The sequence below is a fragment of the Miniopterus schreibersii genome (genome assembly GCF_964146895.1).
Source record: "Miniopterus schreibersii genome assembly, chromosome: 2".
Classification (NCBI taxonomy): domain Eukaryota; kingdom Metazoa; phylum Chordata; class Mammalia; order Chiroptera; family Miniopteridae; genus Miniopterus; species Miniopterus schreibersii.
The window spans coordinates 116574756-116592625 of record NC_138102.1 but is presented as its reverse complement, the minus strand read 5'-3'; the positions used below and the strand labels follow the sequence as shown (position 1 = coordinate 116592625).

Sequence of the window (17870 nt, the reverse complement as noted above, 5' to 3'; positions counted from 1 at the left end):
CTTGGAAAATTTTGATGATATTGGGCTGAGAAATTCAAGCACTCAATGACTGGTCAGCTTTAGAAGAAATTCACAATTTCAGTCAGTAAAATTTGCATATATCTGGCGATAAATGCAAAATATAAGATGCTGTCTCAGGTTAAATGTGTTATCTTTCTTTTTCTTTTTAAGAAAACATATCTTTATTGATTTCAGAGAGAGGAAAGGAAGGGGAGAGAGAGAGAAAGAAACATCAATGATAAGAGAGTCATTGATCAGCTGCTTAGCCCGCAACCCGGGCATGTACCCTGACCTGGAATCGAACCCCGATCTCCTGGATCCTAGGTCAATGCTCAATGGCTGAGCCACGCCCAGCCGAGCTAAATGTGTTATCTTAAAAGTGTTACCGGAAAGGGGACTTGGCCCTGACTGGATCTGCCTAGGGCCAGCTGGTGGTGTGTGGGTTCTTGACTTCCTGCAGAAAAATTTCACATAGTCCAGATGACTATGAGGGAACATTTATTAAAGCTGGGGACAGTAAAACAAGAAAGGGCTTAGCATAGAAGAAGCAACAGGAGAGCCTAGGCTGGGCTGCCCTAGCTCTCTGGGAAGCCAGGTTCAGGGGGCCTTGGGGTCAGGTTCAGGGGACTAACCTGTGACGAGCTGCTATTGTTCATTGCTCCCACATTGCAAATCTCATGGAACCTTTTAGGGTCTATGAGATGCATGCAAGTGGGGGAAGAAGTGGGGAAAGAAGAGAGGAAAAGGAATGGCAGTGAGGAGGTGCTCCCCAGAGGGAGAGCACCATTCTGGGTCCTTTGTCTTGAGGTTTTTATTTCTGTCTTGCAGGCAGGGATCTTAGGGGAAGCCTCAGGGGAGGTTTTTAGCAGAATATTGATCAGTTTTCTAGGTGTGCTCTTCCAGGCCTGTGGTCTTAACTGATTGCTCAGTGTCGGGGGGGGGGGGGGGGGGGGGGGGGGGGGGGTTGTCAGTCATCGCTGCTGGTCCTGATGGCTCCCACCTGGTTTTGCTGCTTTTCTGAGCAAAATACAACTGAGGCCTAGATGTTATTTCTAGGGAGGTGTCATGTATCTGCTGTAAATTAATGTGAGTTTGTTTAGCTATCTGTCTCAGTTTCCTTGTTCCACTTGCCCTAGTTTACTGGCTTGTCTCAAAAGTATCTCATTCTGTGCCAGTTATACATTGCAAGTATTTTTTCAGACTCTTTTCTTTATCATTCAAAGAATCTATTATATATAATGCTTTAAAATTCTCTAACTCATTTTTATTCAAAAGATGAAGGAATGAATTGATGGTTGAATGTGAATTAAATCCATAGCCAACTTTACAAAGTTCTGTTCACCCTGGGAGAAGGGAATGATTTACTAGATTGTGATGTTAAAAAACAAATCAACCCAGTAAATTTGAAGATCTAATTGGCTTTATTAAGTGAATCATGAATCAGTTGGAAGGGGCCTCTGAAGGATTGTACAAAATGGAAGGGTTTTATAAGAAGAAAGGTGGGACAAGGGAGCTATTAAGAAAAGAAAAGAAGGGTTATTTTGGGAGCACAACATCTTTTCTTTGGGGAAAGAGGCTAGGAAGGGTCTTTATTATGCAGATTGCCTCTTGTTTGTATGGAGGGGGTAGATAGAGCTCACATGACAGTTTATGGGTGCTGAACCAGAAAATTCCAGGTGGGTTGATTAAGGTTGTTTCTGGGAGACTCAAATCTTCAATTAGATTAGGTATTAAATCTGGGTTTGGTATCATGGGCTTTTAGCACAAGTGATGCCATTTTGGGCCTGTGGTTTTCTCTTTACCAGTGATTATTTTTTTCCAAATATTAAGAGTACAAGTAGTTTATCTTAGGCCAGAACTTGTATCCATTAACTTGAATTTTCTCTTTATAGCAAAATAGATTGAAGGCTTCTACAGGCTTTAGGTAAAATGATGGTGATAATGAAGGTGGTGGTAGTAGTGAAGATAACAATAGCAATAACAATAATAATGCAAAAGAACAGGATATAATGGTTACATCATTCCTGTCTAATTTTCCACAAATATATAACTCTGAGGAAAAAAAATATAGTCATGTTTGGCAGAGTTTATCACTTAATTCTTCTTTGTCTTTAGTGTGATGATGAAAGTATCACTGGGTTTGGCAATTATAAAATTATTAAAAACTGTTTCAAGGGAGAACTGGAAAGGAGATTATGCAAAAATTACTTTTCTTTCGTATGACTTTTAAACTGAACTGAGAGATATGAAGAAAAATTAAGATAACAGTCATCACTTAGACTAAACTCTGTATCTTGGTAACATTCCTTCAGTAATCAGTGTAAGAAAGGAAGCACATTCATTTAGGAAGAGTTAAATAATTAAGCACATTGAGAATTCACTTATAATCAATGTACATTTTTATTTAATTTTGCTAATGTTGCCGGACAGACTAGTGGGATGTGGAAAAAGCAGGGCATGGATTGATCTAATGCCTAAAATTGACATATATGTAGGCTTGGAAAATGTTAGAAGTAACTACTGGGCTTTATAAGAGCATGATTTATGTATTTGTTTATGGGCAGGGAGGAGAGTGAAGCTAGTAAAGGCCTGAGGGGTCCTTTCTCTTATAGGAAGGGGGGCTCTTCTTTCTTTAATCTGTCCAATGTGAACAGTATCTCATCCTCTCTTGCCAGTTCAACATTGGCTCCTATATTTGTCCTCTCTCTTCTACATCATCACTTTTACCTCCTCTCTACTGGATCATCATTCTCAGTATCATGCAAAATCTCGGTAATACCTCCCTCCTTAAAAGAAACAAGCAAAAATTCCACATACTCACATCCCTCTCTAAGTTACTGCCCCATATCTGTCCTTCAAACTTGAAAGTTTCGTGCTATCTTTACTTCTATGACTATAGTTAAACAAAAGATGATGTCTTGTTTTGAAATAATACTTTATGTAGTCCAGGTTTCCAAATACAGCTTATGAGGACCTCTTATCTAAAACTGTATTTTTAGGAACTAAAAATGTTTTCTCTTCTTAATAGTATGGCAGCTATGGTAATCCAGGCCTACTGGCGTGGCTACATTGTGCGCAGACAGATTCATGTCTCTACAAAATTGCATTCTGCTTCATCAGGACTCCTGAGATCCTGGCCAGATTCCTGCATCAAAAATCAAACTATTTTAAAGAAAGAAAAACGAGAAAACACTGTGAATATCCAAGAACAGAGGGAAAAGGCTGCTATTGTTATTCAGGTTAGTTTTAATCTTTTGGTGAAATAATTAGAAGAGATAAATTATTCATCTTTCACTGAGTTATTTTGTATAACAGGCAACCCTCAAATCTTAGTGATTTTCAAATACTGCATTTACTTGTTACTCATGTTATTGTTGAAGAGGAGAGGTCCTCGTCTCCCCTGGTTGCTAGTGGGGGTGGATTTCTTGTGATATCCAGAGAAAAATAATTTTCTGAGGTTCACAAGGGAGAATGCAATATTGTAGAAAGTTTTATTTTTGTGGAATTACATCCCTGAGTTTCCAAAAATCCCATTTCCCTTTTCCCAGTCATAGAACAAATGTAGCTGGGGCTTCAGTAGAGCTAAAATCAGTCAGCGTTCATTATCTGCACATGCATCAGGCTTGCATGGTTTGTGTTCCCTGCATCCATCAGTCCATTGCATGTGAGGTCCACAGGTCCACATGGCTATTATGGAAACACTGGCAAATTCAAGGGAGCCAAGAGTGAGCCAAGAGCACAAGAGAGAGAACTCCTTTATTTAGGAGATTATGAATTCCCAAGTTTTTGTGTGCTTGCAGTGGCTACACCCATTCTGGCCAGTGATCTTTGCTCCCAGGTGTGACTGACAGACAAGTACCTTCCCTATATCACCCCAACTTTACTGGGAATGCATCTGTCTTCTCTTTGTTGGATCCCTTCCTCCAGTGCTTTGCTGAGAATAGGCCAGTAGTTCCCTGGGGAAACCAAAATTGCAGCTTCCTGGTGCAGCTGCCCGAAGGACGTGCTTATGTCTGGCTCCCCTCTCTGCTCCTTTCCTATTATTAATAACTAGCTAATTGTAGTGGTATCAATGTGACATGTAGGCTGCACCAGAAAAATGCATGCTATATATTATAGTCACGAGCTCTGTAAAAGTTCTATCCCTGATGAGTTGGGCTGGATCCATTGTGAGCCACGAAGAATCAATCTTTGTCATTGAAGGCCTGGATTAAACAATTTCCTTTATACCCTCTCTTCCCTATGCCTTACCTAATCTTGATATCTTCTATAAGGAATACACCTCTCCCTCCTCATTGCTAGGTTATTCGGGGGGAAATCTCAGATATCTTATCATTCCTTCTGTAAATATATCAGTATAAATTTCTGTAAGATCTATTGTTTTAAATGTAACTGCAGTATGTTGTTAACCTAAAAACTGCCAGTTATTTCTTAATATTGTCACTGACCAAGTCTTGGCTAATTGTTGTAGAGTTTGTAGTTTCGCTTCTTAAACTGGTTGCTGCAGAGTTTTGTGTGTGACTTCTATTGTCATATATGGTGTGTCTGTTGTCTGTATATTCTACTTTTCAAGTATTTTCAGAATAACAATGTCAATATATCATTATTCTTATCCTTACTGAAAACACTGATAGTTAAATGTGTCTTTTGGGTATATATCACTAGGGATATACTTAAATAAATCTATTTTAAAGTCACTTTAAAATACCCACAGTATGGTTATACCCACAGTATATCTTTTAGGGATTTATTTTTTTCATATTTATTTATTTTATGCTTATCTTAAGTATGTGTACAGTTCTAAAGTCAAATCTAAGCAAGGTATAGTCACAGAAGTCTGGCACCTATTGCTGTAACTTCCACCCTGTTTTCTGCTGCTATAAGTTAATATTTTTTGTAACTAATTTTATAATGTATACTTTTACTTTTTAAATATTAGAAACCACATATACATATATATTTAAATATATGTGTTTATATCGTGTATATGCTTATTACATATTTATATGCAATCTTTCGTAGATAACTGGTAATATGCATTTATCTATGAAAATATTTAAATAGGAAGAGACAAAAACATCCCACTTTTTCTACCTTGTTTTTTATACTTAATATATCCTGGAGCTTACTTCTTAGCAGTATATAAAGATATTCATTTTTAAATAAAAAGCTGCAGTGTTCTTAGAGTTATAGTTAGGAAAGCTTTCCCTACTCCAAGGTTATTGAGGAATCTAAATGTTTTTAGTTCTTTTATTTTTTGTGCTTAGTTTATTTTAAAGTGAAATTAGTTAACTAATTAGGATACTATTTCTCTAATATGGCCATTTATATATGGTGACATATTCCTAAATGTGTGTTAGTTTATTTTATATATAATCATTTGAAAATTAGCAAAATTGGTTTTCCTTCGTATCTCTTTCTTCTTAGTTTAGAATGGGTCCTGGAGGAATTATCAGATAATTGATTGGTTGACCTACATGTGCAGTTGAGGGAGTTTTGAAGATTCTTTTCTGCTGACCACAAGGAAAGTCTCCTGAGATTCAAAACTTTAGACAGATGCAGTTGTTTAATTTATCTTGCAGTTTTAAGTGTCACATAAAGTTCAAAAAACAGATTACTGAGCCATTAAACTAAGGTCTAAGATGTTTTATCTTCCTAATGGGATAATACAGAGAATCTGGTTTGGAGTTTGATCTATAACCTTGTATAACATGCTTTAAATTTTTGTTTAGGCAGTTTGGAAGGGCTTTCTTTTGCGAAAGAAACTGACAACAGCTCTAGAGGCTGTTAAAAATGAAGAATCTGAAGAAGAATATGAAGAAATAGATTTAGAGGATTTTACATTTGATGAAGTAAGTACCAACTATAACATACAAATATTGATCTTATAATATTTTTAGTGTACTATTTTGGAGCTAAACCAGTTTCTAAGGTTTTTAGCCTCTGAACACTGTTATAGATTTTTCAGATGACACTTGAAAAAGTATCCTTCTAATTTCTTAACATCTTCATTTACCCTCAAGCTTGTACAGTGTGTAAACATGGTCAGAATATTTACAAGATTTCCTGGGTACTCTTCACCCAGATTTACACATTGTTTCATGTTCTTTATTAAATATGACTGACCTTATATATGCCCTGTTCAGTAACCTTTATAATTCTTTGTCACCTAGAAAAATGAGAGCAACCTCCTTAAAATTATTATTGATGTATTTCACAAAAAGGTAGCAAGCTGTACAGACATATTTACCACTTCTCCCCTGTGTTTCCATACACTCCGACCAAATTGAGCACACTTTCACTATACAGAGCTCTTGCCTTTTACATCCTTAGTTTTGCTCATTCTGTACCCTCTTCTCTAGATAGTTAACACTGACATAACCAGCAGTTGGATTAAGAAATAGAACATATAAACATCCTCAAAAGACTTCCTCACACCTCTATAGTATTCATACTTCCATTATCATAGATTAGCTTTGCCTGTTTTTGAACTCCCTTTAAGTGAAACCATATAGTATATACTCTTCTTTCACACTATTTTATGTCTATGAGATTTATCTATGTAGTTGAGTGCAGCTGTATGAATGATGTTCTTTTGAATATGCCACTTTTAATCCATTATTTGAATATACCACTTTTTAAAAGTCTATCCTACTATTGGTAGATTATTTATTGTTGAATTATTTCTAGTATTACCCATTATGACTAAAGAAGCTATGAACTTTCTTGTACACATCTTTTGATATATATATTCACATTTATTTTAGGAATAGAATCACTGCTTACCTATGTTTAGTAGATAGTACCTAACAATATTCTAAAGTGACAGTATTAATTTATAGCTCTATAAGCAGAATATGAGAGTTTTAGAGCAGCTCTGTCCTTACCAACAATTTGTATTTTCATGCCTTTTCTTCTATTGCAGTAGGTTTGTTGTGGTATATTGTTTTAATTTGAATTTTTCTCATAACTGATAATGTTCAGTACCTTTTCATATGCTTACTGGCCATTTAGATATCCAATTTTGTGACATGATCAAGTGTATGAGTATTTTTTATTTGGACTGTATATTTTTTTTATTGATTTGTAGAAGTTCTTTATATATTCTGAATACTATTCTTTTTTTCTTTGCAAATATCTTCTCTAAATTCCAAGGCTTACTGCTTTATTCTCTTTATGGTTCATTTTCATGAACAGAATGCTTCTAATTTTAAATTAAAAACAAAATTTTTTAATTGTTGTAACATATAAGAAATCTTAGCCTACTCTTAGATCATATTTTAGAAACTTTATTATCTTAACTTTCAGAATTTAAGTCTATAATGCATCTGGAAGTAATTTTTGTGAGTAGTGTGAGGAAGGGGGGTCAACATCCCCTCACCTTGTATACACGTTTGGTTATCTCATTGACTTAGAATCATTTGTTATACATACCATATTTTTCATAATGGATATCAGTTGAAGCTTTGTTTAAACTCAGGTAACTATATGTGGGTTCTCTTGATTTTTCTTATTATGTTGTTTATCTGTACATCATTACTTTAATTATAATTTATAATAACTTTTAATATTTAGTCTTTTAAGAGCTCCAACTTTGTTCTTTCTCTTCAAGAAAGAACTACTACTATTCTATTGGTCCTTTTTATTTCTGTTCAAATTTTGGAATCATCTTGTGAATTTGCACAATAAATATTAGGATTTGTCTGAGGTTGCAGTGAATCTATAAATCAATTTGGGAGACTTGATATTTTTAGAATATTACATTTTTAAATCCATGAACACAGAACATCCCACTATGTAGTTAGGCCACTTATGATTTGTGTCCACAATGCTCTGTAGTGATCAGGTACATTTTTGGTTTAATTTTTTCCTAGGTAGTTGATGTTTTCTGATATTATATTTATTTTTATATATTAACCTTGTATTTAGCCACTTTGTTGAAATCACTTATTATTTAGTAGTTTATCTCTCAAGTCTTTTGAATATTCTGTATACACAATCATGCCATCTCATAATGACAATTTTCTTTTTTTTCAATTCTTATGCCTTATATTTATTTTTATTGCCTTATTGTCCCGACTACTTCTTCCACTACTTCCAGTAAAATGTTGAATATGAACAGATATATTTTTCTAGACCCTTGTCTCAAAGTGAAAGCTTTCAATATACTACCACTAAGTAAAGTGTTTATTAATACAGGTTCCTGTATTTGATTAAGGAAGTTACTTTAATCTTCCTTAGCATCTTCTTACCTTTCCAAGAGGTTAATATGATGATCATGATCATGATCATATTTTTATGTGGTTTGGATTTTATCAAATACTTTTTATGCATATAACATTGCTTTTTCAAACATCAGTCCTTGTATTCTAGAATAAACCAATTTATCTATAATGTATTATCTTTTTTAATCCTCACCCAAAGATATGTTCATTGATTTTTTTTTTTTTTAAAGAGAGGAAGGGGGAGAGAGAGAGAGAGAAGAAATGTCGATGTGAGAGAGAAACATTGATTGTTGCCTCCCGCACACACCCTGACCTGGAATAGAACCTGCAACCTTTTGGTGTAAGGGATGATGCTCCAAACAACTGAGCCACCTGGCTAGGCTATACTGTATTCTTTTTATATGTCTCTAATTTGATTAGGCAATATTTTGTATAGGATTTTTACATTTATATGCAGGAAGAAATGGGCTTGTTAATTGTTTTTTTTTATAAAACTCTCTTCAGATTTTCATATCAAGTTTATTTGGCTTTATACACTTGGTTGAAAAATGTTTCCTCTGTTTCTATTTTCTGGAAGAGTTTGATATAAGATTGATGTTATTTGTTCCTTAAAAATTTGTCTCAGCACAAAATCTGTTTGGGGAACCATTCCATGTACGCTTGAAAGGAATGTACATTCTGCAGGTGTTGAATACATAAAATCTTAAATACTTTATTGTGTTTTTAGATCTTCTGTATCAGTAGTAATTGGTTGGGATATGGGGATTGTATCAGGTATTGACAGAAGAATGCTAAAATCTCTTACTATGATTGTGGGAGTCTCTAAATCACTTGTTAGTTCTGTAATATTTTACCTCATAGTTTGAGGCTATGTTATTAGGGCATATACATTTAGGATAGTTAAATTATTGTATTATTATTATTATTTTTTAAATATATCTTTATTGATTTCAGAGAGAGGAAAGGAGAGGGAGAGAGAGAGAGATAGAAACATCAATGATGAGAGAGTCATTGATCAAGCCCGCAACCGGGCATGTGCCCTGACCGGGAATCGAACCCGGGTCACCTGGATCCTAGGTCAATGCTCAACCGCTGAGCCACGCCCGGCCAGGCAAATTATTGTATTATTGACTCTTTTACATAATAAATGTTTTCTCTGTAACCTTAGTTTTCCTCTTTAACTGCATTAATGACTACTTACTCTGATATTTTCAAAACTACAATTTTTGGTTGACAATTTCATAACTTACATTTTTCTAACCATTCTCATTTAACATTTCTGTGCTTTTACATTTAAAGTTGACTCATAAAAGTATATAGTTAGGTTTTGCTTATTTTCATATTTCATTCTGACATGCTTTTATTGACGTATCGAGACTATTTTAATTAAGAGGATAATTAGGCTTATATATGTCATCTTTCTATTTGTTTTTTGTTTGTCCTATGTTCTCTTATGCATTCTTTTGCATTAATTGCTTATTTTTGTATTTCCCCTTTTATTCCTTTATTAGCCTGTTAGTTCGTTATCTTTTTCCACGTACTTTATTCCTTTCTGTGTTAGCAGGTTTCCATCTGGGATAATTTTTCTTTGCCTAAAGGACTTCTTTAGTATTTATTTTAGTTTAGGTCAAGTTTTAATTGCTTGATTGCTTGACAATTTATTTTACTTTATTTTCTTAATATTTTAATTTTTTTCAATTACAGCTTACATTCAGTATTATTGTGTATTAGTTTTAGGTGTACAGCATAGTGGTTAGAAAATCATATACTTCACTAAATGTTCTCTCCTGATATTTCCAGGACCATACCGGCACTATACATAGTTATTACCAATATGTACTTCTCAATCCATTCCTTTTTTGACCTGTCTCCCAAACCCTTTCCCCTCTGGTATCCATCAGACTGTCCTCATTACCTATGAGTCTGTTTATTTTTTGTTTGTTCATTTATATTGTTCTTTAGACTCCACATATAAGTGAAATCATATGGTATTTGTCTTTCTCTGACTGACATATTTTACTTAACATAATATCGATAGGTCCATCCATGCCGTACCAAATGGTAAGATTTTATTCTTTTTTATGGTTGAGTAATATTCCAATTTATATATGTACCATTGCTTTTAACCTACTTATCTATTGATGGACACTTGGGTTGCTTCCATAGCTTGGCTATTTATTATAAATAATGCTGCAATGAACATAGGGGTGCATATATTCTTTTGAATTAGTGTTTCGGGTTTCTTCGGATATATACCCAGAAATGGTATCACTGGGTCATAAGGCAGTCCCATTTTTAATTTTTTGAGAATTCTCTGTTCTGTTTTTCACAGTGGCTGCATCAATCTGTGTTCCCACCAGCAGTGCATGAGTGTTTCCTTTTCTCCACATCCTTATCAATATTTGTTGTTTGTTGATTTATTGATGATAGCCATTCTGACAGATGTGAGGTGAAATCTCATTGTGGTTTTAATTTGCATTTACCTGATGATTAGTGATGCTGAGGGTCTTTTCATATGTGCATTGGCTATCTGTATGTCCTCTTTGGAGAAGTGTCTAGTCAGGTCCTTTGCCCATTTTTATTTGGATCATTTGTTTTTATGGTGTTGAGTTGTAGGAATTCTTTATTAATTTTGGATATTAGCCCTTTATCAAATGTATCCTTCATGAATGTTTCTCCATTCAGTGGGTTGTCTTTCATTTTGTTGATGTTTTCTTTTTCTGTGCAAATGTTTTGTTTGATGTCCCATTTGTTTATTTTTTCTTTTGTTTCCCTTGCCCAAGGAGATATATCAAAAAAACTATGCTCTGGCTTGTGTGGCTCAGTTAGTTGAGCATTGTCCAATGCACTGAAAATGTTGCTTGTTCGATTCTTGGTCAGGCATATGCCCAGGTTGCCTTTTCAATCGCTGGTCAGTTGTGTACAGGAGCCAACTGATCCCTGGATCTCTCTCACACTGATATTTCTCTCTCTCAAAAAAAAAATCAATAAAAACATATTTAAAAAAGAAAAAGAAAACATATTACTAAGAGAAATGTCTGAGATATCACAGCCTATGTTATCTTCTAGGATTTTTATGGTATTCAATCTTACATGTAAGTCTTTAATCCATTTTGAGTTTATTGTATATGGTGTAAGAACGTATCTGTCCAATTTTCCAAACACCATTTATTGAATAGGTTGTCTTTATACTATTGTATGTTTTTACCTTCTTTGTCAAATATTAATTGACCATATCGACGTGGGTTTATTTTTGGGGCTTTCTATTCTGTTCCACTGACCTATATGTCTGTTTTTATACCAATATCATGTTGTTTTGATTACTATGGACTTATGGTATAGTTATATCATCAGTTAGTGTGATTCCTCCAACTTTGTTCTTCTTTCTCAAGAGTGCTATGGCTATTAGGGGTCTTTTTCATGGTTCTGTATAAATTTTTGGATTATTTCTTCTAGTTCTGTGAGATACGCCATTGGTATTTTGTTAGAAATTGTATTGAATCTATAGATTGCTGATAGTATGGACATTTTAATGTTAATTTTTCCTATCCATGAGCATGGTATGTGCTTCCATTTATTTGTATCTTCTATTTTTTTTTTTTTTAATTCTTAATTTATCTTTATTGTTGAGAGTATTACAGGTGTTCCATTTTTTCCCCCCTCCCCAGGCCTTCACTCCATTATTAACTGTGTCCATGGGTTATGCATGTATGCATATAACTTCCTTGGTTAATCTCTTCCCACCCTCCACCCCCCTTCCCTCTTTCCTGATATATGATCGTCTGTTGCATGTGTCAATGTCTCTGGATCTATTTAGTTCGTCAGATTCTTTTGTTTATTAGCTTCTTCTTAAAGAAGACCCTTCAACTTTTCCTGTAGTGCTGGTCTAGTGGTGATGAACTCTTTTAGCTTTTTCTTATCTGTGAAGCTCTTTATTTGACCTTCAATTCTAAAGGATAGCTTTGCTGGATAGAGCAATCTTGGTTGTAGTTCCAAGTTTTTCATCACTTTGAATATTTCTTTCCACTCCCTTTTGGCTTGCGAAGTTTCTGTTGAGAAATCAGCTGACAGTCATATGGGTGCTCCCTTGTAGGTAACTAATTGCTTCTCTCATGCTGCTTTTAAGATTCTCTCTTTGTCTTTAACCTTTGGCATTTTAATTATGATGTGTGTTGCTGTGGGCCTCTTTGGGCTCCTCTTGTTTGGGACCCTCTGTGCTTCCTGGACTTGTAAGTATATTTCTTTGCCCAGGTAGTGGAAGTTTTCTGTAATTATTTTTTCAAATGGGTTTTCAATTTCTTGTTCTCTTTCTTCCCCTTCATATTATAACCCCAATAATACGAATGTTGGGCCCCTTGAAGTTGTCCCAGAGGCTCCTTATCCTATCTTCATATTTCTGGATTCTTTTTTCATTTTGCTCTTCTGGTTGGGTGTTTTTTGTTTCCTCATGTTCCAAGTTGCTGATTTGATTCTCAGTGTCCTCTAGTCTACTGTTGATTCCATGTAAATTATTCTTCATTTCAGTTCGTGTAGCCTTCATTTCAAATTGGTACTTTATTATGTCATTGATGGTCTTAGTTATTTCCCTAATAGTCTGCTTAAACACACTTATAAAAAAAATTCTGAACTTTGTATCTGTTAGTTTGCTTGGATCTATTTCATTTAGTTCCTCTTCTAGAGATTTCTTCTGTTCTTTACTTGTGACATGTTTCTTTGCCTCCACATTTTGGCTGCTTCCAGGTGTTTGTTTCTATGTATTAGGTAGAGCTGCTATGTCTCCTGGAATGTGTAGAGTGGCTTTGTGTAGTAAGTGTCCTGTAGGGTCCAGTGGCTCAGCCTCCCCAGTCATCTGAGCTGGGCCTTCTGGGTGCTCCCCTGTGTGGGCTGTGTGCACTGTCCTGTTGTAGTTGAGCCTTGGTTGCTGTTGGCCTCACTGGGAGGAATTGAACCCCCACCAATTAGCTGTGAGGACCAGCTACCACTACAGCTAAAGAGCTGCTGTGCTGGAGACACCCTTGTGGAGCAGGATTTACTTCAGTGGGGCTTTGGTGTTCACCAAGTGCCCCCCTTGAGTGTGTCACACATGGATGTGGTAGGGTTGTAATCCAGCATGGTCAAGTCTGACCACCAGGTGCACTGTCTCTGGGGCTTCCCGGGGGAGATGCAAAGTCAGTCTCTGCCAGTGCCCTGCCCAGGGCCACCCAGCATGAGCTACACAGCAGACATTAGTTGGCTGCCACTTGTGCTGGGATTGGAGGTGTCCAGGAGAGGCCAAGCTATGAACCAATGCAGGCTGCCACCAGTGCCAGGCCTGGGGCCACTTATCAAGCCATATGGGGCCCGCTGCTGCTTGGTTGAGAGATTTTAGGAAAGTCCTAAGCATGAGGTTCGAGAGGCCACTTGCACAGAAAAGCCCCTGGAAATGGCCTGGATGAGCTTCAGGTGGGGAGGGGCGGGGCCTCCGGGAATCACGGGGCGGGGCCAAAGGTGGGAGTCAGGTGCTGGTGATTCAAATATGGCTCCTCCCTGCGGGCTGTGTACAGGGAGGACTCGCCAGACGAACAGTGGCCTCTGCCAGCTCTTCTGCCTGGGAGAAAGCCGCCCCTCCAGCTCTTGACCCAATTTCAGGCAGGTTAGTTCCTCCCGGAGAGTCCCAGGTCCTTTCAGGCTGCTGCCCGGCGCTGGGCTCAGAGGGAGCGTCCGAGTGAGTCCGTGCCGGGCCCTTTGAGAGGAGCTGCTGGGGCTCCTGCAGCCTCCGCGACCCTCAGGGACAGCCCCCGCTGGTTTCACAGCCTGAAGTTGTGGGGATTTCTCTTCCCAGCCCCAGAGCCCTGGGCTGGGGGCCCGATGTGGGGCTGGGACCCCTCATTCCTCCAGGAAATCCCCACCGTGGAGATTTACTCGGGTTTAAACCAGGCTTCCGGGTGTGGGCCGGCGGCCGCGTCTCTGCGATCCAGCCCCTCCTCCCGGTCTCGATGCTCCTTCAGCTCCCTGGTTGTGGGGCTTCTGTGCAGCCAGATCTCAGGAGACTCTGAGTGATGGTGGTTCTGTATTTTAGTTGTGATTTTGATGTGGTTGCGGGAGGAGGTGGGTGCAGTTGTTACCTGTTCCGCCATCTTGTTTCTCCCTGTATCTTCTATTTCTTTCTTCAATGTCTTATAATTTTCTGAGTACAGGTCTTTTACCGCTTTGGTTAAATTTATTCTTAGGTAATTTGTTTGATGCAATTGTAAGTGGGACTGTTTTCTTAGTTTTCTTTTTTGATAGTTCATTATTTGTGTTTAAATATTAAAATGCAACCAAATTTTAGATACTTATTTTGTATCCTGCTACTTTACTGAATTTATCAGTTCCAGCAGTTTTGTGGTGAAATCTTTGGGTTTCTCTATGTACAGTATCATGTCATCTGCAAATAATGAAAGTTTTACTTCTTCCTTTCCAACCTGGATGCCTTTTATGTCTTCTTGTCTGATTGCTATGGCTAGGACTTCTAGTGTTATGTTTAATAAGAGTAGTAAAAGAGGACATCCCTGTCTTGTTCCTAATCTTAACAGAAATACTTAAAATTTTTCCTCATAGGGTATGATGTGAGCTATGGGTTTATATATCCACTTTGCTGAGAGTTTTTATCATAAATGGGTGCTAGATTTTGTTAGAAGCTTTTCCTGCATCTATTGATATTTCTATTTCTTCAAATTTTGCAGGATGTCTTCTCTGGTATAGACTTTTAGGTAGGCTTTTTGTGTTCAAAGATGTCATTTTATTAGCTTCTGGCTTCCATACATTCTGTTAAATCAGTAATAAATCTTATTTTTTCTTCTACAAAGATATTGCCTTCCCACCTACACTACCCACACTACTTTTAAGGTTCATTTTCTGTTTTTGTATTTCAGCATCTGAGTGTGATTTTTTTTCCCCTTAAAATATTACAGATGTCCCTTTATCTCCCCATTGACCCATTCCACCCTGCTGGACCCCCCTCCCCATTCTCTCACCAAACCATTGTCTGTGTCCTTGGGTTATGCATATATACATATAAATTCTTTGGTTAATCTCTCCCCCTCCACCCACCTGTCCCCCTCCATCCCTCTGAGATTCTTCATTCTGGTCCATGCTTCCATGCCATTGAATCATTTCTGTACATCAGTTTATTAAGTTCTTTAGATTCCACATATAAGTGAGATTATGTGATGTTTGTCTTTCTCTGCCTGGCTTATTTCACTCAGCATAATATTCTCCAGGTCCATCCACACTGTCCCAAAGGGTACGAGATCCTTCTTCTTTACAGCTGCATAGTATTCCATGGTGTGAATGTCCCATAGCTTTTTTATCCACTCATCTATTGATGGGCACTTGGGCTGTTTCCAGATCTTAGCTCTTGTAAATTGTGCTGCTATGAACACAGGGGTGCATGTATTCTTTCAGATTAGTGTTTCAGGATTTTTAGGATATGTTCACTGGGTCAAAAGGCAGCTCCTTTTTTAATTTTTTGAGGAACCTCCACACTGTTTTCCATAGTGGCTGCACCAGTCTGCATTTCCACCAGCAGTGTACCAGGGTTTCCCTTTCTCCACTTTCTCGGCAGTACGTGTCACTTGTTGATTTGTTGATGGTAGCCATTCTGACAGGTGTGAAGTGATACCTCATTGTGGTTTTAATTTGCATCCCTCTGATAATTAGTGATGATGAGCATTTTTTCATGTCTCTTGGCCACCTGTATGTCCTCTTTGGAGAAGTGTCTATTCAGGTCCTTTACCCATTTTTTAATTGGGTTGTTTGTCTTCCTCTTGTTGAGTTGTATGAGTTCTTTGTACACTTTGGAAATTAGCCCCTTATCAGATACATCCTTGGAAAGTATGTTCTCCCAAACCATGGGATTCTTTGTATTTTGAGTCTGTTTTCCTTTGCTGTGCAGAAGCTTTTTATTTTGATGTAGTCCCATATATTCATTTTTCCTTTTGTTTCTCTTGCCCTAGGAGATGTACCAGTGAAAATTCCACTACGTGAGATGTCTGTAACTTTACTGCCTATGTTTCCTTCCAGGTTTTTTATGGTTTTGTGACTTACATTTAAATCTTTTATCTATTTTGAGTTTATTTTTTTGTATGGTGAAAGTTAGTGATCTAGTTTCATATTTTTTCATGTAGCTGTCCAATTTTCCCAACACTATTTACTGAAGATTCTGTCTTTACTCCATTGTATGCTCTTGCCTCCTTTGTCAAATATTAACTGACCATAATGGCGTGGGTCTATTTCTGGGGTCTCTGCTCTGTTCCATTGATCTGTATGTCTGGTGTTGTACCAATACCAGGCTGTTTTGATTACAGTGGTTTTGCACTATAGTTTGATGTTCAGTAAAGTGATCCCTCCCACTCTGTTATTCTTTCTCAAGATGTCTGGGGCTACTCGGGGTCTTTTTTGGTTCCATATACATTTTTGGAATATTTGTTCTAGCTCTGTGAAATATGCTGTTGGTATTTTAATAAGAATTGCATTGAATTTATAAATTGCTTTGGGTAGTATGGACATTTTAATGATATTAATTCTTCTAAGCCATGAACATAGTATATTCTTCCCCTTGTTTATATCTTCCTCTATTTCTTTTTTCAGTGACCTGTAGTTTTCTGAGTACAGGTCTTTTACATGCTTGGTTAAGTTTATTCCTGGGTGTCTTATTTTTTTAGTTGCAATGGTAAATGGTATTGTTTTTTTAGTTTCTCTTTCTGAGAGTTTGTTGTTGGTGTGTAAAAATGCCATCAATTTCCGGATGTTGATTTTGTATCCAGCTACCTCGCCAAATTCATTTATCAAATCTAGTAGTACTTTGATGGAGCCTTTAGGGTTTTCTATGTACAATATCATGTCATCTGCAAATAATGACAGTTTTACTTCCTCCTTTCCAATTTGGATACCTTTCATGTTTTCTTCCTGTCTGATGGCTATGGCGAGGACTTCCAGTACTATATTGAATAAGAGTGGTGAAAGTGGACATCCCTGTCTTGTTCCTATTTGTAATGGAAATGGTTTTAGTTTTTGCCCATTGAGTATGATGTTGGCTGTAGGTCTGTCATATATGGCCTTTATTATGTTGAGGTATGATCCCTCTATTCCCACTTTGCTGAGAGTTTTTATCAGAAATGGGTGCTGGATTTTGTCGAATGCTTTTTCTGCATCTATTGATATGATCATATGATTTTTGTCCTTTATTTTGTTTATGTAATGTATCACATTTATTGATTTGTGGATGTTGTACCAGCCTTGCATCCCCAGAATAAATCCCACTTGGTCGTGGTGTATGATCTTTTTAATGTATTACTGGATCCGGTTTGCTAGTATCTTAGTGAGGATTTTAGCATCTCTTTTCATCAGGGATATTGGCCTGTAATTTTCTTTCTTTGTAGTGCCTTTATCTGATTTTGGGATTAGGATGATGCTGGCCTCAAAGAAAGAGTTTGAGAGTTTTCCCTCTTCTTGAATTTTCTGGAACAGTTTGAGTAGAATAGGTGTTAATTCTTCTTTGAGTGTTTGGTAAAACTTGCCTGTAAATCCATCTGGCCTTAGACTTTTGTTTGCTGGGAGTTTTTTGATTAGTGCTTCAATTTCATTAGTTGTTATTGGCCTATTCAGGTTTTTTTTATTCTTCCT

General features: G+C 36.9%; 1 protein-coding gene across 1 annotated transcript in view; it reads left to right on the top strand.

The window, feature by feature from the left end:
- The window catches only part of LRRIQ1 (leucine rich repeats and IQ motif containing 1), a 200340-nt gene that overhangs the window by 77681 nt on the left and 104789 nt on the right, over positions 1–17870 (top strand). The window contains exons 16-17 of the mRNA XM_081131043.1: positions 3029–3239; positions 5733–5852. Coding sequence (XP_080987169.1) covers positions 3029–3239; positions 5733–5852 — 331 coding nt within the window. The remainder of the gene's footprint in view (positions 1–3028; positions 3240–5732; positions 5853–17870) is intronic.